This window comes from Oreochromis niloticus, linkage group LG5 (assembly GCF_001858045.2).
Source record: "Oreochromis niloticus isolate F11D_XX linkage group LG5, O_niloticus_UMD_NMBU, whole genome shotgun sequence".
NCBI classification, from domain to species: domain Eukaryota; kingdom Metazoa; phylum Chordata; class Actinopteri; order Cichliformes; family Cichlidae; genus Oreochromis; species Oreochromis niloticus.
Genome location: NC_031970.2, coordinates 26,240,322 through 26,263,570, shown reverse-complemented (window position 1 = coordinate 26,263,570; position 23,249 = coordinate 26,240,322). Strand labels below are relative to the sequence as shown.

At 40.1% G+C, this 23,249-nt stretch overlaps 3 protein-coding genes across 5 annotated transcripts in view; 1 reads left to right on the top strand and 2 right to left on the bottom strand.

Annotated features, from left to right (window-relative positions):
* Nucleotides 1-2,127: 2,127 nt before the first annotated feature.
* Nucleotides 2,128-5,378, bottom strand: camk2n1a (calcium/calmodulin dependent protein kinase II inhibitor 1a). Its single transcript, XM_003441386.5, has 2 exons — nt 4,745-5,378; nt 2,128-3,920 (listed from the first exon to the last, which is right to left on the bottom strand). Exons 1-2 carry the CDS (start codon nt 4,911-4,913, stop codon nt 3,847-3,849), a joined length of 243 nt encoding a protein of 80 aa, XP_003441434.1. The 5' UTR covers nt 4,914-5,378; the 3' UTR covers nt 2,128-3,846.
* Nucleotides 5,379-5,618: 240 nt separating this feature from the next.
* Nucleotides 5,619-17,458, bottom strand: LOC100700080 (trypsin). 2 transcript variants are annotated; one of them, XM_025907376.1, is made up of 5 exons: nt 16,469-17,458; nt 14,475-14,634; nt 11,922-12,077; nt 11,555-11,768; nt 5,619-8,058 (listed from the first exon to the last, which is right to left on the bottom strand). In XM_025907376.1, exons 1-5 carry the CDS (start codon nt 16,608-16,610, stop codon nt 7,882-7,884), a joined length of 849 nt encoding a protein of 282 aa, XP_025763161.1. In that variant the 5' UTR covers nt 16,611-17,458; the 3' UTR covers nt 5,619-7,881. The 2 variants fall into 2 exon arrangements, with proteins under 2 accessions (XP_025763161.1, XP_003441433.2); XM_003441385.5 differs by having other exon boundaries at nt 11,555-11,821; nt 11,936-12,077.
* LOC100693679 (trypsin) overlaps nt 10,767-23,249 on the top strand; it is an 18,326-nt gene continuing 5,843 nt past the window's right edge. The window contains exons 1-2 of one of the 2 annotated variants that reach the window (XM_019358772.2): nt 10,767-10,781; nt 22,726-22,794. In XM_019358772.2, coding sequence (XP_019214317.1) covers nt 22,731-22,794 — 64 coding nt within the window. In that variant the 5' untranslated portion in view covers nt 10,767-10,781; nt 22,726-22,730. Of the gene's footprint in view, nt 10,782-21,668; nt 21,813-22,725; nt 22,795-23,249 lie in introns of those variants that run through there. The other variant, XM_003441532.4, reaches the window with a different exon arrangement.

The window sequence follows — 23,249 nt, the reverse complement described above, 5'->3', positions numbered from 1 at the left end:
AAATCATCTTTTCCAAGTCAAAGCTCCAAAAAAATCACTCAAAGGGGATTTCTGTCTCCAGCTGGAATCGACCTTCCACTCAACAAGTAAATGGGATAACCACAACGCTGTGGAGCCAGTACAGAGGTAAATAGGAGATGGGAACCAGTGATCTGTTCTTCGACCACTTTTCTTGCATATATTCTCTTGGTCATTGTTTATATGGTGCAAAAAAAAGAAGCTATTTTTATGCACACAGATCTGTTATTTATTGCTCTGCACCCACATGAATGTGGAATCTCCCAGAACTTCCTCTCAGCTTTGACACCGTTCACAAAGCTTTCCATGACTTGCAAAACTTTTTTAATGCTGATGAAAGAACTCGCTCAACAATTTGGTCCAAATGAAGGAAAAACTCTCTTTTCAGTAATACTTCATAGATTCAGCTCATCTTTAAGCTTCACAACTTGTGGGAAACGAGAAGATAAAACTCGGCTTTCTTCTAATGCTGAAAGAGAGACATTTGTTGCAGCTATAACAGTTTTGTTTGCTTGACTGTGTTCTGTAAATGCTTTTCTGGGGTACTGTATATCTCCAGTATACAATTAGTAAGTCTATGTTCCTTGTATACCTGGATTGGCTGGTTCCCTTTTAACCTCCTGCACATGGATTGTATTCATTTCCCCTTAACTTCACCAAGGCTGAAAATTTCCCTCCACATGCACAGCTGGATAGGGGTAAGACTACACACCTTTGGAGCAGGTTCGCAAGTTCGATTGAGTGGGAACAGTTTGTGAGCCAAGACCAGGATACTGGCTGGACCCGCACCCAGGCTAAAAACCAAACCCTTGAATGGCACGGCTACGTCTGCAGCCTGTCAGCAGCTCGGACACAAAACATTTGACTGCATGTTGTACTCTGTATGACCGTGTATGTGACAAATAAAGCTTGTTTGTTTCTTTGAAAGAAATACCTTGATCCAGGAGGATATTGGGACACAAAATGCCCAATTTTATCCAAAGTTTATCCAGACCTGGTTAATCAAATTAATATCAAGTTGAGCCAAGCTGACCCTACGTCTTGTTACATTTTTATGAAATCAATCAAGGTTGCTAATAAAAAAGAAAATTAATACTTACCCAATTCAGGGTTGCGGGACAGACTGGAGCCTATCCCAGCTGTTTGTTATGGATTCAAACCTAGGACCATGCTACTGTGAGGTAACACAGTTCACCACTGTGCCACCCCAAAACCATATCATCTAACCTAACTGGCAAATGTAAAAATTATCCACTTATCTATGAATGGCACTTTTTTATTCATCTACCATAACATCAATCTGTTTTATCGCCTTCGTGCAATTCTAGGTTACTCAGACTCTAAAGGATTGGTTGTTTGAGAACAGTTTGTGAGTTTCACTTCAGACTGAGGAGACCCAAACTTCGTCCAACTAATTGAATCGAGCATTCGCTGCACAATTTTGTATAAAAGGATCCACCGCACAGGCAATCGTAAACCGCTACTCCCCAAATGTAACATCCTCTGATCTCGTGTGAGGGGATAGACTCTTACTGCAGTAGGCACCGCTGTCATGCTTTACTGCCATCTTGGAGGAAGGGACTATTTTGGCAGGATAATGTGGTCACGCCACAGAGTGAATAGGGGGTCTTGAGAGAAGAGGGCAGAGATAAGAGAATGGAGAGCATTCCATTAAAGCTCGCGATTGTATCAAGCTGAGGCTCAGGGAAGACTATTCTGCACCGAATACCCACCGCAACACCCATCGAGTGCAAGGTGCATCTGTTACCATGGTACCCGGCGCAGGCAGCCCCTTTCATGTCTGTCAAGATGGGGAGGGAGAGAGAGACTAGCAATATGTTAGTCTCGCCTGCAGTTGGAGCTGAAACGGACATGCGAGTGCCTACGTTTGTTTGTATGTATGCGTTTGTAGCACAGATCCAGGCGGCCCGGGGTTTAAGATGCCGTACGCTGACAGAGGCTCGTCACACAACATGAATCATTTAGTCGCCACAGCAGAGCTGGAAATGTCACGTCTCATCAGCGTTCCTCACGCCTTGATGCTCCTGCACCATTCACATCTCCGGCAGCGGAGTTGAGGGACGACTTGATTAAAGAGAGAAGCTGAGATTTTAAATGCAAACAGACATTTATTGCATTGGGAAGCAGTGGTGTACATTTTCCCCACAAATTAATTTGCAGTACTGTAGCACTTCATGAGATCAGAGTCTGTTGTGCAGTTGTCCAAGCAGTGTGTCAACTTTCCTTTTCGACAAATCGCTACAAAGTTTAGATTCCAGGCTCTTTGATGGGATTACTCGCTCATCATGCCGTCCATATCTGCTCTTTCCAAGGAATAGGATGCTACTTTCTCACAGTGGAAAATGTTGACTTGCCAGATAGGCAATCCAATAACAACAGGAGAAACTGTACAAGGAACATATCCAAAATTTTAAGCCAAGCTATCTGCTAATGTCTTTATCTCTCTTATACAAAACTATATTTTTTGTGTTTTTGCTACAGATTTAAAACAGTTTTAACAAAAAAAAGCAACATCAAGTACATCATTCCTTATTGTAAACCACAATCAACACTAACAGTAAATAGTACTTTGTCATAATCTTTATTACAAGATATTAGGCCACTGTACAAATCAGTGTGAATCGTACAGTACAACGCAGAGTTAAGACTGTTTCTCGAGGTTTGTCATTCAAAGCTGTATACGAGGTGCTTCAAGAATACACAAGATTTTCAGAATTTTCTGCCATGCATGCATGATTTTATATTTGCCATGCATGAGTCGGTATTTCAGTGTTTTAAGAAAGAGCCCTAAAAAAATGGCAACCCAACAAAACAATTGAACTCAACGAGTAAATGTATAAAGCACGAAAAAGAACAAGTTGTCCGGTACAGTATATCCCTCATGAGATTTGGCACACACAATAATGCACAATGCAATATAAATAGTCTTTTTTTTTGTTATCAATAAGGTGTGTACAGTCAAGTTACAGTATCAACCAATCCAGGTGAAAGCCTGGGAAGCTTACAAACAGGTGGGAGGTACACGGTATATAAATGACTCATTAGCTGCAAAGTATGGTAACAAAAAACACTCAGGCAACATCAAGAATTGTTAAGTGAAAAAAATATCACTCTCGTTTGCTCACAGTTTTCTCAACATACAAAAAAAACACTCCCTCAGGCCTTAAGTCACTGCAAAAGACATGTTCCCAAGGATCAATAATAAATAAAGTCTTCAACACGAAACAAACCAGTTTACCAACTCCCACTTTGTGCAAGAAAATATGGGCTACCCTTTCCATATTTACAAACTGCTATTCATTTGCCCTCGCTCAAAATGAAGAGCAGAACAAATGGTACCACAGGTTTGATTGATAAGATATAGGAGAATTGTGTGCTTTAGGTTTTATATTAGATTTATTTTTGTATCCTGTCCCTGATTTCGACAGCATTGCCTCCTGCCTTTACCCCCCCCACTACTGCACCCCTTGCCCTCCCCCTTCCCCATTGCCTTCTCCTGCATTTGTATTTATGGCAAAACCCTGTAGTTGAGGGTGTGTGTGTGTGCGTGTGTGTTTGTGTAAGTGTGTGTTGGGAGTGAGGGGGGAGGGTCCACCTGGGGGTCTCCTTTGCTGCCATCTCCCACCCCTGCCAGCATGTGTCATCCGGACAGTCATGACTGACTGGGAGAGGAGGGTGTGGAAGTGCTGCTTGCTGCCACATGAGAGAAAGTGCTTATATACAGTGTCTTTGGATTAAAACTGGTAAATATCGCCATAAAAAAATTTAAAGACTGTCTTTTGAGGGGGGGGTGGTGTGCCGAGCACTCTAAGCCTCTGCCGGGGTCTTCTCTGTTCCATTTTTCTGCGCTTCGTCGTCGCCATTCTCATCCTCAATCACAACTGTGGATGACAGGGGACAGAGTTAATGAGGGGAGGGGAGGGGAAAGGAAAGGGGGGACTCATCTTGGTGTGGCGTCTTGAAAATTCAACATCGACACAAGGGTGTCAAAGCCCTGAATCGTTAGTGCTGCAACTGTATGAGCATAAGTGATTTGTGCATGCATGAGAGCGTAAGGCCATGCAAAAAGAGAGCGATAACCACGAATGTGCATCGGTGCCTCTGATGCATATTTGGGAATGTGCAGGTGTGACTGTGTACGAGTGTCGGCTGTGCACCTACAGGTGCAAGTCTTATGTGTCTTTGTGTTTGCCCATGTCTCTGTGCACTACTGTATATAAAACTATGTCTGTCTAAATGTCTGTGCCACCACAACTGAGCCTCAGTTTTCAAGGACTATCTACCTTGGTATTAGCAGGAATGCAGGACACACAAAAGCACATACATGGCCAGCCTGACTTGATCATGCAAACACAAAAATCTCCATCACACTGCATATAAAACTCGTTCAGCCATTCATCTGGGAAGGGACAATCAGCACAACTCTGTTGAGCAAGATTCAGAAGGCATTTAGCGGCACGCACTGCGCATCCAACTTGTGTAGCAATGCGAACAGAATAATTAAAAAAAAAAACCCACACAATACACACGCATGCAAACAGCAGACTGGTTCGCTGACCATACACTCTACTGAACATCACGTCAAGGTAACAGTGTTGCCGATCTGGTTTCACAGGCAAACATCCTTAAATATGGTGCACTGACAGCCGATGTGCGCATTCACCACATCACCATACAGGCGAAAACGCCTTAATTATATAATTACCCCGTTTGCTCCTGCCTATTTGCCCGAGTTTCGGCGGACGTTTGTTCTGTGAGCCGCTGAAGAAGTTGTTGGTGTCTTGAAGACGACAGGTGAAGGAAAGGTGTCCCTCGTCGCCCTCATTTCCATAATGACTCATATTTTCTTCGTTGAAAGGCAACACTTCCGACATCTCCAAATGCGTCTTTATCACCAAGGCGCACAAACTGAAATGTATAGCTCGTCGCCAAGCTTGAACCGGCTCCTTCGTAACAAACAAAAGGGGAAAATAAACAATGAAATCTGCTGGCACGACCTAGCCCTTTCTGCGTACCCCGAAGACACGTGTCTGTCTCCGTAGGTGCGCGACAGAAATATCAGTAACTCAAAATGTCCTCAGTTTCCCTGCTCGTGGAGGTTCGGCAACATTATTCAAAGAAAAAAGAAAATGGGGGGGAAAAAAAATCCACAGGCTTTCTCTCTGTGCGTATTGCTTTGGAAATGGAGGCGCGCGTATAACCGAGCCGTGAAGCGCCCGCTGGTTTTGAGCGGCTGAACCCGTCGCACGGAAAATCTGAGGAAGAAATGCAAATTGAGGAGCGATGCAAAACACGGATCCCGGGGAGACCTGGCGAGGGAGCTGTTCGGGGGTTTTCTGGTGCAGCCCAGAGAAGCCAAGTCCAGCTGGAGTGGTGGTGTAGTACTACCAATGCTCCTCTCTCCGCGAATGTGGATGCAATAAAAACAAATGGCGATTTGAAATTCGAAGGTGGCACATAAATGGGAATCAATTCAGATCTTTATGTGTGGAGGGGGGAAACAATTCCGATTGCGCCACCAGTTGACGAGCACGAAATATTAAAACCTCGATCCTCTTTTATTAATTTTCAGATTTTTTTTTTATTAGGGTTCGTGGGGTTTAAGAGACCGTCAAACCTCACCAGATGATGGCAGTCTTTTCACAGGCTGGGATGTGACTTTTGGCCCCGTGGCGCACTTTAAGTTCCCAGCTGAGGCCCTGGTGCTGTTTTCACGTTATTGCCCACAGTATCTCGGGAAACTGCACATCAGCATTTTGGAGTGAAAAGAACGAGGGTTAGCATAACAAAGCAGTGACTGTGTTTGTTTAAAATATAACCCACGTTACAGAAACGATGGCTAAATATCAAGTAGACCGCCCAGAAAGAAAACAGTATGAATTTTTTCTTCATAACATAAATACATATGCTGTAATAGTATAATAGGATCCACACTGAGAACATTTCGCCTCATGTTAGCACAGAAAAGTCTAACGCAGCCTGAAAAGGTGTTTGGTTAAACTGATTCCTCTGGAGCTTTTTTTTTACCACCCACTGCTGTCTACTGTTTGCATTAATCTCACTTCTATAGGTATGACAGTACAATGGACCGTCTTACAAAACAGATAGGGCATGGAGGAACGGACAGGTATTCAGTCTTGAGATAGACTATCCTTTCTCAGAGGAACTTCCCTAAATATCATTACACAGACAATGAAATGAAAAATGATATGGGAGCCTGCAGCAGAGCTAACTTTTATGTGCCGTCATGACACACCTCCTCCCTTCGGAGCTGAGGTGGCAATGATTTTATCAGAAGATCCTTCTTTCATATGAGAGCATCTCAAAGAACAATATTTTTCACAAAATGTGGTTACATTGCCATCAAGACTGGTTTTTGGTCTTAAAGCTCCCAAGCAATGAAGACAAGTAACCCAATAAAATAGTAGCAGTAAACCCTTGAGAGTGTTGGATTGTGAAAGAGTGCATTTTGTTTCTTGTAAATTCTTTTTTTTTTGTCTGCTAAATCAAGTATTTGTCATGTTTTCTTTCCTAAAGCTTCAGGGGAGCTGCTGAATAAGCTGGTTTGATGCTCACGTTATACTGAACTTGGCTCGAGTATGTCTTCGTGGAATTACAGCTTTATGACTAGTTAAATTAGATTTTTTTTAAATTTATTTAAAGAATAAACACTGCAGTAGTTAAAACTCAGATGAACTTCTCTTTCAGGCCTGTGTGGGTGTGGTTTGTTCAAATAAATGACTCCATATATTGTCATTAGATACTGACTCAAATGCTGCCTCAAATTCTTCATTGTTTTTGCTATCTTGCATTTATCAGAGTCACAGTGAGACATAGACAGGAAGGCAGGGGGGGAAGATTGAGGGAGATGCCACGCAGCAAGGTGTGGAACCAAAGGGTGCTACACGTGGCTCTGAAGTGCAAGTTGTGGGGGAAGACTTCAAAGTACAAACAGGCAAGTGGCTAGCCTGCTTTTAAACAGAACATGAAATAACCACTGGTTACAATCAAGGTACGCAGAAGAGCATTTCTGAACGTGCAACATATTACAGCGTAGCTGTATCGATGATTCAGCATGAGCATGATTAAACACCACGGCCTACCTGATTATTGTTGCAGACCACGTCCATCCCTTTATGATCACAATGTACTCATCTTCTGATAACTCGTTCCAGCAGGATAACTGGACATGTCACAAAACTCAGATCATCTCACTGTGGTTTCTCGAACATGATAATGAGTTCAGCGTGGTCAAATGGCCTCCACAGTCACCAGAACTCAGTCCAGTAGAGCACCTTTAAGATGTGCCACGAAAAAATGGGGTCCAAGCCAGTTTTAGCATTTAAATAATTACTAGTTGAGTGTATACCACATGAGAAACCGATTAGAAATAAGTGTTTTGGTTGTTGTTTTTTAGTTTAAGTGATAGAATGCACAATTTCAAGATAGAAAGTACATGATCAGATTTTTCTATTTATCTTTTTTGTGCAAAAGTCAAACTATGACCAAAACTGATTTTCGTCATTCAGCATTCAGACCTGACACAACTCCACACCAGCCCCAGAGTGTTTTATTGGAATCAAAAAAGTTTCACAAATCTGTGAGCTCTACTATAATTACATTTACAGTAGCTGTAAATGGTGCACATTCTAGTGAATCCTATAATCATAATAATTATTTGAGAATATCCAGCATTTAACTATATTCAAAAGGTGATCTGAATTATCACGGCAATGTTTTTCTCAAGAGCCACTGCAGCTTCCAACAGAACCACTTCCTATCCATGCTAACTTAAATGTGTTTATGGGAATGTTTCCTTTCAGGCACAAATGGCTGCTTTCACTATCTCCACGGTTTGAAGCAACGCAGGTATGACCCGTAGATGGTTTGATCTATCCACCGGCGGAATCTGGACACGGCCGTGTAGACTCCAGGAAACTTAGCATCACCACAACCATTGCCCCAGGATACAACTCCATAGACCCGTCTGTCACACACCAGCGGCCCACCGGAGTCTCCCTGTAATAAATAACAATAAAACCCTTCTATTAGTTCCCATTTCACAATGTAAGTCCTGGAAAAGTTTTTTGTTACCATAGTATTGATGTAAAGCTGCTTTAATTTCCCTGATGTTACATGATACACAAAATAATACAAAGTGTCTGAACATGGGCGCCTCATAGGAGACTGTTTCAAAAAGCATTTACCGCCCAGGTGGGTCAGATATCCCAGGCATCGAAGGTTACTTGTTTTTGGTCTGTTTTAGCTCAAAGAACAACATCAACTGATTCCCAAAATGCATAAATGTGTTGTTTAAAAACTTTCTTATAAAAAAAAGATACCTGAAATCGTGTAAAATGTGGCTATTACTTTAAAAGGGACATAAAATGATACACATATAACAGCTAATTTGCACCATTTAGCCCTGCTCTCTAAAACGGACATAGCTGTAACACTGTGTGAAGCTGGATTTAAGAAATAAGTGCTTAAAGCGAAACTTTTAAAAACATGTTTAGTGCCATCTTCTGTCAGTACGCAACGCGACGTCATGTGGTTGGTTGGTTGCGGCTAATAGACTTACATTAGTTTATGTTAGTTAACTAGCAACAGAATCAATAGCTCACAGGAAAATAACACACTAAATCTAAAAATCAGTTTAAGGGGATCACTTTTGTGCTGCCCCTGGCTGCACGATGTGTTTTATGTGAAGAAACCGAGGATACACTGTCTACTTTCACTCTGTCTCTTTAGCAGTAAGTGGCTGTTTGCTGTTTGGGTAGCTGCACTCAAATGGGAAAATCCACCTGTTAGCCGTAATGTTCGGGTTTGTAGAGCACTTTATAAATAAGAACAGCGTGGAGGAGTGTGAAGTTCAGAAATAAATAATTAGAAAACATGTTTTTATCTTGTGACTTTGGCCTATTGTTTCTTGGCTAATAACCCACATGATGTTATGTAGTTGTAGCTCCTGTAAAACACCATTAAGTGTAAGAAGGTGAATTTGTTGCCCCTTCTTACACTAAAATTTAGTTTACATGCTCCATTATTTAAATGTACAGCATTGTGCAATAGTCTTGAGCCACCCATTGTATTGTCATGTTTTTCTTTCAAAATTTTTTTCCAAGTTTTTGTTTGGGCATTGGCTGCTTTTTCACTCATTTGGCATGTGTCCTTGGTTTTCGTCCCTGGGTTTTCAGTTTTTGTGAGCTCATATTTCCTTTGGATTGTGAGAATGTTTTATGTTTAGGTTTCATGTCTCCTTGGTGACTTCTTCGTTTTTTATAATTACTTTTCCTGCACCCTGTTTGGATTTTTGCTTCTTTATTGGAAGAAGTCCTGCATTTAGGCTACCCTCTGGGCTGAGTTTCTGTATTCCTTGTTTAGCCAGTATTCAGTTTCCAGGCTATTCAGTTGTCGTGTTATTTTCAAGTTTTGTTTAGCTCATGTTTTGTATAGACTCTTATGGTGTACTTTATAGCCGTGTTATTTGGGTCTGATCTTTCCTTTTTTCCACTGATTGTCGAGCCTTCAGTTCTTGTTAGTTTCAGTTTCTGCTGACGTTCCGATTTGCTTTGAGTTAGTTTCTCTTTGTGTTTTTTTGTGTTCCAGTCTCATCTACTTTTGTCCTTCGTCTTTCTGTGCTCCCCTGTGTTAAGTTAACCATTGTTTCCCATTCAGCTGTGTCTTCCTGTTTTATTTTGGTAACTGTTCCTCTCTTTGTCTGGCGTTGTGTTTACTTCCCCCACCTCCTTATTCCTATAGCTTCCAGCTGTGCGTCCTACTTGTTGTGTATCCTCTTATTATCCTGTGAGTGTATATATTGTCTCTACCTCATTTCCTTGTCCCCCCTCATCCCTATGAGTGTGTTAATGCCAGATCTATGTTTTACAGAGAATCTTTTATTACTGAATGATTCAGTTCATGTTTGTGCCACAATTTCATGAGGAAATGTTTTTTCTATGAATCATTCAAGCTTTAAAAGGGCACCTAAGTCAAGATGTGAATAAGGGTTGTTTCTAACAGACAACTTAGCAAACAACCAATTTATGTTTAGCCAGATTAATTGGTTTTATCTGGCTAAAATGTAAACGTTTTGCAAGAGCTTAATCAGAAAAGGTTTCAGTGGAAGGGTGGCTGTAAAAAGGCATTTTTAAGGTAAGAGAAGAGGGAGAAAAGACTGAGGAATGCCAGATAATGCAAGAACTGGACTGAAAATCAGCGGTGACAGGCCTTATGGGCGATGAATCCAAACTTTGTCTACAGCCATCTTGGTGTCAACATGGTGGAAGCATTGCAGCCAGTGATCTTGTCAAAAGTGATGGAATTATGAACACAGAAGTATCATTGGATACCATGTAGACAGCATCTGAATGGCAACAACTGTGTTTTTAAGGGTGACAATGATCTCAAACACACTGCAAAACCATATCTGGATAGAAAAACTCACACCTGAACACCGTCAGTCATTGCATCGGCCTCCCCAGAGCCTGGACCTCAACATTACTGAAGCAGTGTGGGATCATCTCGACAGAGACAAAAGGCAGCCAACATCCAACAGGTGCAGTGTTTCAGTAATTCACTGCACCTGTTTCCCATTTTCTTAGCAAAATATAAAGAAATGATGGACGGCTTAAGACTTTTGCACAGTACCGTATCTCATGTATAACGCATTTGATGTGTGAAATACTCACATGTGGCTTTTAGGATATAGTGGTGAAGACAAATTACAACTGGCCAACAAGGTATGGATTTAAACTTGACTGAGTACAGCTGGTCTGCTTTTCCTTTAGAAAAGTTTTGGGTGTTTTTTGTTTTAATACTTATCTTTAAATCATAATGTCTTCATTCATTATTATTGCTTAAAAAAACCCCAACACACAGGTTTTACATAGAGTTTATTTTAAACTAGTCATTCTCTACTTACCGAAGGTGAGACATAACTTACTCACATATCACTCACTGAATTTCATGTAAATTATTCTTTCACATCAACGGCCGGGCTGAAATTCTTTCATGATGCAAATAACCAAATCATAGGTTATTTTTGCTGCTACGTAAGCGTTTACAGCAAAACTCCAGTCCAGGTTTTCAGTTGTGTTGCTACTTTAAGGGTTGCTTTTCTATCTCTTATGCAATTATTACAACTGCAGTAATGTTTCAGGACAAACAGGCATGTCTCCTTAATAAAAGCCTGTAGCTCAAACCAACACCGACATGATCAATGTATCCTTACACTGTCCGGGGAAAGAGGTCTCCAGAACTGTGTTATTGTTTTGCTCTTAAGTGAGATGATGAAAATAGGCTCAGCTTGTGCTGTGTGATAACCATGGATGGTACCTCTGAGAATCTATTACTTCAAAATGAGTTTCTCGCCTTTTCAAAACATCAAATGAACATGCTTGGCACAGAGGGCCGCGGCGGTGTCCAACACTCACTTACCTTGCAGCTGAAACTTTTAAAAACATGTTGGTTTTTTTTCCTGATTAGTGAAAGGTGGTGTCTTTGTTCTTTGTACCTTGCATGCATCTTTGCCTCCAGTGCTGTAGCCAGCACAGATCATGTTTGCTGTGATGTTTCCATTAAAGGAGTCGCTGCTGTTACACCTTGCAGTTGAGACAATGGGCACTGTGACTGTCCTGAGTGTGACAGGCACCTGGCCTCCTTCCAGACTATTGTAGCCCCACCCAGACACCCGACACACGTGGCCTTCAGCTACACCTGTCCCCTGCCTGGGAAGAGGCGCCAGCGACACGTATTTGTTCAGAACCATGGGAGCCCGCAGCTGGACAGAAAATTGTACAGTTTCCATGTGAACATGTTTTTTTAAAAAAGAAAGATGTAACAGATGAAATTTTAACAAACCACCGGTAACTTTACTGCACCGTTTCTGCGGCACCTTAATGAGCATGATGTCTGCGTTGTTGGTGCTCCTGTTGTACAGCGGATGGATGACCAAGATGCGGGGCTTAGCGTACTGCTCAGTACCCTCAAAGATGTTTACCTTGTAGTCGCCTGCCACTATCATCATTTGCTCTGCCCTAAAACACAAAAATCCATGTTGCATAACATTTGTTAACAGAGCACTAAAAAGCCACGGAGATGTAATCGTGTAATCGTGATCTCTTTGAAAGAGGAAACAAAAGAAGCCTTTTGTTTAATCCCACAAATAATATGAGCTTAGCTATTTAGTTAGCTTTTTGTTTGTATTTTACTAAATGAATGAAAGGCAAAGATAAAGTAAAACGACCTGAATACAAAGTCAAACTCAAAGTGTGCACAGGGCTTGATCGTGACCACCATGAACTGCTTGTCTGCCGGTGAACAATGGCTTACTGTGAGCAGGCGGGGATGGGGACAGTGTGACAGAAATATGGCCAATTTCCTACATCCAGACAAGATCACACTTCACTGTCTTTCTCAGTGATGTGCCAAGGTCGGCTGACTAAACCGCATCTGTGTGCTGTTTGACTTCCCACTGGCCCCCATAGAGGTTGAGTTTGTGTCCTGACGTTACCTACCCACAGCAGAATGAATGTTTGTGTTTAGGCATCTGTTGGGACCATCTGCTCGCAATAGAAAATCATGCCAAGTTAACTCTGAACCACAGTGTACTGAAAAAATGCCAGAGAAATGTTCCCATCCGTGAAAGTGTTTCAGATTTATGATGGAAGTGTACATATCCTCATCCTTGATTTGTGGCTGACAATCCATTCTTTTGATCGGCTACATCTGAGTTCACAAAAATGAAGGCTGTGGAGTATAGCCAGCCCACATTTGGAAATGATGCACACAACTTGCAGTGCCTAGTGGGCATTCCAGGTTACATAGATAACCCTCTGATGTATTTACCACCTTCTCACAAGTCAAACAAACTCCACCCTTGGCTCCCATAATCTCTGAGCTTAAAGTTGACATACTTAGGTGCTGCTTACGTACTTCACTTGTTCTTGCTACAAGTTGCTGAATTTCTTAGACTGTTTACAGTCCCTTGTTTGCTACCATGCTGTTACTCTCTTCCTGTGTGGATGCCCATAAATATTAAGTCTATGGCCATGCTGGTGGCTCTCTGAGGCTTTCTTCTTTCACAGCGAGAAGGTCCTGGGTTCAGAATCCAAGCTGTGGCATTTCTGTTTGGAGTTTGCATCTTCTCCCTGTTTCAGGTTACTGTGGCTTCCTCCATCAGTCTAAGGTTACGTTCGCACTGCAGGTCTTAATGGTCAATTCCGATTTTTTTGATCAAATCCAATTTTTTTGTCTTGTTCACACTACAAATAAAATGTGACAGCAAAGGCGCTCTAGTGTGAACCGTTCACAGCCCTCAAAAGAAGACGTCACACACAACGCGCTCTGTTTAGACCCAGACCAAACAGTATTGTTTGACTGATGGCCCTTAATATAAAGACTTGTTTCGGACTTTACGTTTCCCAATTTTGCTTTAAGTTATTTTGTTATTTACATATGGCCTAATAACTACTATACTACTACTACTACTACTACTATCCTTATTGCTGTTTTAGAGAGGAGCGGTGCTTCAAAGGATAGTTGCAGATTTCTGTCAGAATCTGCAGATTATACAGTACAAATAAAATGTTCACGTTTCTCCAACATTGTCTTCCCAACAGTTTCACTAACATCTACACTGGATGGCCAGGAAGCGTTCGCGATGTCTTCCCGGGCGCTTGGCGTCTGTCTTGTGTCAGTGACGTAAAAGACGGATTTAATGCAACATGACCATTCAAACAGCAGTCGCTTTCTAAAACACCAGATATGGATTGGAATCAGTACCACATACAAAAGTGACCTAGATCGGATTTGAAAATATCGGATTTGTGCTGTTCACACTGTCATACCATGATCGGATATGGGTCGCATAGGGTCAGAAAAGTCAGATTTGATGCACTTTCGCCTGCAGTGTGAACGTAGCCTTAAGACATCCATGGGCTTAAGGTTAAATGGTGTTAAACTGGCTTTAGGTGTGAATATGAGCCTGAATGGTTGTTTGTCTCTATGTGTTAGCTCAGGAAGATTGGCAACCTGCCTCTCATCCACCCCCCTTCGACCCTTAAGTAGATAAGTGGAAGAAAATCGATGGATGTTTACTATGATGTACTAAGATTCCCTTGTTAACATAGCACTATACCTGTTTGAAACGTCCAGCCACCAACCCTTATGAAATAATCAAACTGAGAGGAAGGCTGTGCTCAAGGATATTTGTTACTTTAACATAAGCTTTTTTCCCGAAGTTTAGAGGTATGCTACAGTATTTGAGTGCTAAAAGTTAAAATTTAGGTGATCAACCAAGTTATTGCAGTATATGCTGTAGTTTGTAGATTACTCAATTAACTGACTGAAAAACCGTAGTTGGATTTTTTTTAGACACATGAAACTTTAGAAGTCACAGATTGTTGCTAATGGCAGATCTTGAACATTCTTACCCGATGTTGCAGTGCGCTGCAGTCAGGACCCAGTACCTGTGAACTAGTGATCCACCACAGAAGTGTTGGCCGCTGGTGCTCTGCAGTGACACGAGGTATCTGATGGAATTTTTTGCAGCGGTGTGACCACCTACTATACGGCCCTGCATGAGCACACGGCCTGTATGGAAACATTAGCAAGCCAAGAGAGGAACATAAGTTGCGTGTGTTCTGTTTAGGATATGTAGAAGTGGACTTTGTGAAGATTAGACACAGACGAGACACGGCTGACAGTTGTTTCCAGTCGCTATTCATAAATCTAACCGCGAGCAGACTTTCAAACGGCTTCCCCCAAAACAAATTTCCATGTTCAGATTAAAAACGTATTTTTTTCATACTTTCATCAGACCTGCTTGTTGTTACCTATATGGATAGTAAAAAAACTACAGATTTAATCTGGGATCTACTGAGTTTTTGCAGACACATGACCACTGCTGCAGTCATAATATGAATGGAAGTGACAGACTTGTGTACAAACAGTCGAGCTGCTCTCCGCGCTGCAGGGACTATTTTTGCTCTTTTGAAACTTGTTGTCTGCAGTGATGAAGCACAACTTTTACTCTGAAGGCAAACCTTCTCTGGTTTGCATCGCACTTTATCAAATTGTACTATGGCTCAGCTAGTAGTTAGCGATTACAGACAAACGTGAAAATCTACAAACAATCTGCAGCAATCTGCTCACAGACAAAGCAATCACTGGGCGGTTTTTGGAGAAGAACCTTCTTTGAATTCAGTTTCACCTCCAGGAATCACAGCTAACCAGTTGGGGAACACACATTTTCCCTTAGTAATGTTGTATCACGCCCAATACATATATTTTTATATCCAATATATATTTGCATTTTTTATTAAAACTGTTACTGTTAATCAGAAGAATACCATGTAAAAGTATAGTTGGGATACGGGGGTGCTGCTGAGTGGATTTGGTTACCTAACTGTTTATGGCAGCCATATTTAAGTAGTCATATTTAAAGTTTTGAAAGTTCAACAATATTCGGACTAATTCTCAGTATCATCATGCTGAGACATAAACTGCCAACAGTTTTTCGTAAGTACTAAGATACGTTTCTCAAGACCTTTGATTCTTTCCCAAAACATTAAACACACACAAAAAAATTCAAACAACATTTACAAGACTTCTGACTTTGGCTTAATTATAAAAGGAAATTGTACAATTTGCAAATTTTGAAAGATAGCTACAAAAATTTCAAAACAAGATGCAAAAAAGAGAAATGGACTCTCAGCCACTATCTCCCTCTCCAGTCTCTTTTTTGATAACAAGGTGAAACATCAGCGTACACACCCATCAGAGCCTCTGCACGGTGGCAACAGAGGATCTGATGACATTAGGTCTTTCACTTGTTACTGCTTCCCTCATTCACAAAAGAAAAAGAACAAATAGATTATATGTTATATATATTTTAGATTGCAGAAGACTTGTATAAGACTCATATTATATGTTCCTTCTATTTTTTTTAATTTCATCCACAGTATACTCTGTCTCAGTCTAAAATTACTGAACTGAATTTGCTCTTCCTTGTCTCCCTCCTCTGCCTCCCAGATTGCTGCCATCCAATGTTGGTATCAACCTTCAGCGCACCCATGCGGGCTGTACACTCTACCTTTTATCAGTTTCCCCCCATCATTAGCAACAAACTATGCACCGTTTTGAGCTGAGTTGACAGTTTTAGACGATTTCTGTGCTTTAGGTGTGTTTAACTTCTGCCTCCTGAGAAAAAAAGTGCTTGCAGAAAGGTTAACTGATAATTTACCATTTAGGGTTTTGCCAAAAGAGCGATTGATTCAATAAATTAGCTTAAGCACACATCTGGGAGAATAGGAGGTAATGTTTTAGTAATGTGGAAAAACTCTGATTGGATATAATATTTTAAATCAAAGAAAGCTTGAATCTTTTGTTAGCAAAACTATCAAAACAAAACAGATTATATACTCACTGTGGACTGCCATAAGATCCAACAGCACACAACATAAACACATAAGCAGGCTCGTCATAGCAGAAGAGGTTTTTGAGCTGTTGCACCATACCAGCTGCTGAACCACTGCAGTGTCCTCTGCTCCTGTCTGCAGCCTGGTCATTCATTCCTCACAGGAAACAGTGGGTGTCAGCCCCGCCAACCTTTATCCTCGAGTTTCCTTAAGGAGTTTTTAATTTCATTGTTGATCGTGCAGCAGCGCGGACCAACACTGTAGCATTGATTGAGGAGGAAAAAGAGGCGAGAGAGCAACAAAGTTCACATTCAAAACGTATCTCCTATCACAACTCTTCCTTCTGACCCTCCTGACTTGTCGAAAGGCCTTACATTGTTGCTATGGCAACACGGGGTACTGTGGTGAGCAGGTTCATCTATACTGTATCAGGGCGCTCTGTCTGTGTCATCATTCAGGCTTATCCCTGTTGAAATATTTCAATAGCCTTTCTCTCTCTCTGTGAGTGTATGTGTGTGTGTAGACTCGTAGCAAAGTCGAGACAACGCAGAGGTATTCTACGCACAAGTGTTTCTCTGTGTGAGTCATCATCCATCACTGAATCCGTGTCAGCAATGATAATAACATATTATCATCAGCCCGATGATGATCATCACCACCCTTCTGGCAAGTCAGCATCATCCACAGCATGGAGGGAAGAATCTCGCCTGACCTCCTCTTGTCCCACATTTACAGCAAGCTGAATAATTGATGCTTCGCCTAGCAGAATAGGAGAGAGAGAGCTTTGTGTGGCCTCCAACTCTCAGGTGTTTCCTGGGCCAACACTAACCCGCCTTCATACAGTAATTTTCTTTCTCCCTTTCATAAATTGCTACAAAGCACATAATTCAAGTAAATGGTATGGAACTATTGTAATACAATGGTAATATAAATGCATTGTTAAGAGGTCAGTTCAACCAATGAGATGAAACCACTGACTGTATACAAAAGATGGACAAAGCCACCCTCATACCACACAGTTACTGACATTTTAAAGCCTTGAATAGCTTTATGGTTCTTCCCACCTCCATAATTTGGAGCCAGTGACCATTCTTAAATGAGAGGACAGAGTGTTAAGTTACCACACGTTACTTATCAGCTGATTTAATTAAAAAAGCATAGTGTCTGATTTGCTAAATGTCAACTCTTACTTTAAATTTAAACCAGGAAATATGTTTTTGCATCATTATTTGTTTAAAATGATTATTAAAACATGAGAAATGTGTTTTTAAAACTATTTGATTCATTCATATGCTTTAAATTGCACTGTAAAAAAAAATGTGTGAAAAAGCAAAAAAATGTCCTGGACATTTTCTCCCAGTACATTAGCCATTGTTTGTGACATTTTCCATAAATGATAAAAAGTAAAATTGAATGTCATTAAATTGTACTGTAAAACCCCCATAACGCATCAATAATTTGTTCCAAGCTCACATAACAAACATCAAAAGATTTAATTTCCTTCATCTGAGGTGATTTTAAATTCAGTGTGGTAAGTTTCTTCCTCTCTGATTCAGTATTGCTCTAATGTCATTGTTGGTACATAGAAAGAATCAATTACGCATATACTGTTATGTTCTTGGATACTTGTTTTATATATTATTGTTTCAACAGTTTACAGAAAATTTGTTTTAATTTATTTAAACATGAGTCCATTGTCATAGTTTATTATTATTAGTAGTAGTAGTATAGTTTATATTGTAAAATATGAAAAAAGTGTTCTTACATAGTAATTACATAAAATCATGCAATTCACATAATATTTTTAGAAGTAATGGAACTAACCACTCTTATATTCTCTAGGTACAGTATATATTACACTGAGTACATGAATACACTTCTCTACCAGATTAACCATGTGCAATACTTGTATCAACAAAACAATGATGTGATGGCTTGTTTTGATATGATTCAGTGGTTTGAAAGGATGGGTTCCTGCTGAAGTTTGTGTAATTTGATCCATAACAATTACTGCAAAGTGCTCCTTTCCTTTTTCATTACTATTACAGCGTTACAACTGCAGTATTACATATACTATTATTATAGAGAGTTTTTTTTTTAATCTTTGGGGAAGATAAGGTTATCTTCTACTGAGAAGCTGAATAGAGAAAGGCTTCATATTTATAAAAATTCACACAGAGACACACAGAAAACCCCACCTTTATCTTAAATAAAGGATTCTCTTTTTCTCCTAATGCGTCCTGTCAACTGTGTTACGTGTGAGTTTTGTGTCATAAATCTTTTAAATGCTGGCAGACATGCAATGAAAATTTCTAGAGAGGAGTCTTACATAAGGATGATTAGTAATTCCAAATTCAATGTAGTGTGGATTTATGGTGAAAAAAATATTTACCCTTGATGATATCAGCACACAGAAATCCACCAGACTTCATAAGGTGAAGCCTTTTTTCAAGCATGTATCATCTTATCTGACTTCTATGACACAATTTTAGACCGTGGCACAGTAAAACAACAACAACAACAACAACACTGAATTTTAATTGTTTGAAATTCAGTCTGAACTCTGACAGTTAATGGATCCATGCATTTTGCTGTGTAAGCAAGTTGAATATTTAGAGAAAAATAACATTGGTCTTTTGGTTTTGGTTGATATGAGTTTAAATTTAAAATCACTCAGTTATAGAAAGAAAAGACAGGCTGTAAACAATTTTTATTTATGAAGCTGAACCTTTTAATGTCGAAGTCCGTGGCAATTGACCACAGACGCTGTATGGGACCGACTCACGTTGGGAAACATGCTCAAGTTGCCATTAAAGAAGCTTACCTTTCTCAGTACTTGAACTCACTGATCATCACTTGCGCCTGGCAGTGCAGGCGAAATAGGTGTTATTTTCACAAATATCTTTTTGCCATGTAAATTTATGCAGATGCTCCTCTTTAAGCTATCCATACTGTGCACGTACTTTTGCCAAAGTCATCTGTCTTGCTCTGTCGCAAACACACACAAAGAAACCCTGTTTGTCGCATCGGCTTTGCACCTGAGGGAGAGCTGAGCATGCTATCGCCTTTCACCCTCACAGTTACAATGACACCTTGGGGAGTGAAGACTATATGGAGGTTATGGCCTGCAAACGAAATGCTCCAACGTGTGGGAACTCAGAATGGAAAAATCCCTTCTGGGAACCTAAATGAGAATGACACCTGGGAAGAGAAAACTCAGGGAGGAGAGGAGAGGAAGGATACAGTGTATACCTGCTCGAGCAGGCTAATCAACACAGGCAGGCTGTGGCACTGATTTCTCAGCTATGACAGTGAACATTTCTACAACACTAACAAACATTACCCATAAGCTGTTTTCAAGACAACATTTGAATCAGCTGTTCAAAGGATGTTTGAAGGATGATGACGAGGATTAAAAAGCTTGTTTTTAATTCTAAAACATTTGCACAATGTTAGAGCGCTGTGAAAAAGTAATTGCTCCCTTCTTAATTTCTTCTTTTTTCAGATATTTGTCACACTTACGTGTTTCAGCTCATCAAACAACCATTAAATCACAAATTAACCGCATGTTTTGGAAAGCTAAGTTCAATTTCACAATCCACACCCAGGCCTAGTTACTGCCAGACCTGTTGAATCAAGAAATCACTTAAACAGAGCCTGTCTGATAAAGTGAAGCAGGGTAAAAGATCTCAAAAAGAAGCTCATCATGCCACGATCAACAGAGAGTCAGGAACAGATGATAAACAAATTCATTGCCATCTATCAGTCTGAAAAAAACTACAGTGAAAAACTGTACGTTTATGCTGGAACATAAATAATATTATGCAAATAAGAGCGGGCTAAAATTCCTCCACATTGATGTGAGAGAGTCATTGTCAGTTATCACAAATGCTTCATTCCAGTTTTTGCTGCTAAGGGTGGCACAAGTAGTGGTTTTTAGTTTAGGGGGTCATTACTTTCACACAGGGTCACGTAGGTTTGGATATCTTTTTTCCCTTTAATAAATGAAATAATCAAAAATGTATTTTGTATTTACTGCGGTTATCTTTGTCTAATATTAAAACTTAAGATTTGCCAACAAAAACAGAACAGCCTGCAGTTTTTTACGGATGTGGAGGATGGGAGGGGAGATGGTGGGGAGCTGTTAAGGTAAGAACCCCTTTGGTAAACTTTAGTGACTATACTCATTGCATGCTTTATTTTCCCAGGGAATAAACTTTGCCATACTAGGACTGCACTGTAGTGGTACTGTTGCTTCACAGCAAAAATGTTCTGGAAACCTGGTGGATACCTGGAGTTTGTTCTCACTGTTCTCCACTACTCTGGCTTCCTCCCACATTCCAAAGACATGCATGCTCGCTTAATCTGTTAATCTGTTAATCTGTGTATGAATGTGAGGTAGATGAAGTACTTAAAGTGTCAAAACTAAAACACTGTACGAATGTATGGCTAAAAGAGTGGTCAGTAGAAAAGGTTCTCCTCCAAGTACTCTGATTTCCTCCCACAGACATCGATGTTAGGTTAATTCATTAGAAACTGGCCATATGTGTAAACACTTGACAATTACATAAGCTTACATAAGAGTCAGACTTGTTATTAAAAACATTTTGAGAATGTTGGGTCCTAATGGTTGAAAATGTGACACATTTTAAAAGGTTTACCACCAAAACTTTTACATTTTTCTTTTTTAAGAAAACATCAGAAGAACAGTTTAGAGCAAACACTGAATCTTATCGCTCTACAAGTGTTTTAGAACAAAAAAAATGACGATGGTGTGTATTTATGTGGACCTGTATATGCAGGGAGAAGCAGACGGAAGATGCTCTCACGCTCATCTCAGTTTAACACAATTTCTGAGAAATACGTTTTTCCTTGTCCAGGTAAAGAATAAATGCTGTTATAAGTTCTGCCACATCTCAGGTTGATATCACTCCTCATACTCGTGCTTTTGTCCTGCACTCTCTAACATCACTGGATATACTAACAAGATGTCTGGTAGGTGTATTTTATCATCTCTCTGGCTTGTTGGGTTTCACCTCTGCACAGCAATACTTTGTCTCCACCACTAGACAATAGGCTGAAGCTGTGAGAACAAAGGCCCCAGAAAGAAAGGTGTAATGAAAGACAAGGCTGGGGATGTCTTTCTTTTTCTTGTACTAGGTCAGACTCTCCTTTCTGTGTGTGAGAGAGAGACATTTAGATAAATGGTGTATCATGGTGGGGAATAATGAGAGTGACAGGTATGAACACAATATAAAAGAGGCCCAAGTTCTCAAGCTTGTCTCGGTATGAGAGGATTGTGTTAGAGCGCGTGTCCCGACCTGTGCGGATTTATACTCGACTCCCAATAAGGTGAGGAAGACTTGCTTATATAGTATTGCTCATTAGCAGCGCGGGTGTGGAATAAATGGCAGTGTACCAGCTGATTGTGTAATAGGAAAGTAAAGCTTAATCGGGATTTTCTTTATTTTTAATTAAAAGTTCAAATGACTCCAGTTAAATGTAGAACTTAGACAAACTTTATGAATGACTTTGCCTCTGCGTTAATGCCCATAACTTCACTGCGCATTGTATTTATAAAATGCAAACTTTGGAGTTCATATCGCCACAGACAACATGTGTTGAGACTTAATAGATTTCCCTCGGTGAGGTTTTGAGTACCTCGGCAGGTTTTTGTACGTGTGTGTTGTGTGTTTGTGAAGAGATTTTGTGTATGTGATAATGTCACTACTATGCTACATAGATCACAAAACTCTGAGATAAAAGTTCTAAGATGTGATGAATAGTTAGTAAATGATGCTGGTGGTTAGGGTGTTAATGCGGCCTGTATGAAGGACTTTATTTGATGTATTGAGACACATAATTTATTAGCTCTGATTTTTTTTTAATTCGTGTGTGCATTTGTGTGTGGTCGTGGATACACTTACAATTTTAGGAACTTACAACAAATTGCTTTTATATGCGTTGGCATGTTTCTAATGTCTGCTTGTGCGTGGACTGATTTGGTCATTATGTTTGTGAAACCATCTTGCAACCTTGTTGTGTTTGGTTACAAATGATCTATTTAGGGCTTTTGGTTTTTTGCAAGATAATACCAGAATTTTTCAATCAAACTGATGATTTTACCCCATTAGTCTGTGCAGATTATAACTTACAGCGTATGAGATTAAAATGTCTGTTTTTTCCACTCTACAAAACATCTTCATGTATTTGTGATCTGTGATACTGACTACCATTGATGCTTATTTTTTTCTTCTTGCACCAGTTACTATGATGAACCCGGCTCAATCCTGCCACCTCTTAATGGCCTTCCTGTTTGTTGTTAAACTAACAGGTGAGTCGATTACACTGACTACATGTAACACAGTTACGCAATATCTGATTTCAGGTATGATCCGGTTTCCAAAAAGTTGGATGTTTTGCAAAATTTAAATAAAAGCTCAGTGAGAAATGTGGGAAGAAAATTTCAAAGTATATAATTGAAAGACTACCTTCTAGATGCTGAAACAGAGAATTATCATTCGATGCCGGCAACATGTTTCATAAAAGCTAAGGTAGTTGCAATTAAAGATTAAAAACAAAAGAGGCAGTGGGACACTGTACAACAATTTGAATTACTCAGTAATATGAGCGGTATAAACATCTTTAATTCTGAGAGGCTGAGCCTTTCAGAATTAAAGATGGAAAGGAGTTCACCTTTCTGTGAAAAACTGTACAAGTAAACAGCTACAATTTAAGTAAAATGTCTTCTCAGCATAAAAATATGATATAAAAAAAATACAAAAACGA

What these genes read in the sequence shown, in the direction of transcription:
- LOC100700080 (XM_003441385.5), bottom strand. Translation starts at nt 16,610, where the DNA reads ATGACCAGGCTGCAGACAGGAGCAGAGGACACTGCAGTGGTTCAGCAG. An exon ending in GGATCTTATGGCAGTCCACA is followed by an intron (nt 14,635 to 16,468) that starts GTGAGTATATAA and finishes GTTTCCATACAG; the next exon opens with GCCGTGTGCTCATGCAGGGC. An exon ending in GAGGCAAAGATGCATGCAAG is followed by an intron (nt 8,059 to 11,554) that starts GTACAAAGAACA and finishes TATTTATTACAG; the next exon opens with GGAGACTCCGGTGGGCCGCT.
- camk2n1a (XM_003441386.5), bottom strand. Translation starts at nt 4,913, where the DNA reads ATGTCGGAAGTGTTGCCTTTCAACGAAGAAAATATGAGTCATTATGGA. An exon ending in AATAGGCAGGAGCAAACGGG is followed by an intron (nt 3,921 to 4,744) that starts GTAATTATATAA and finishes TGTCATCCACAG; the next exon opens with TTGTGATTGAGGATGAGAAT.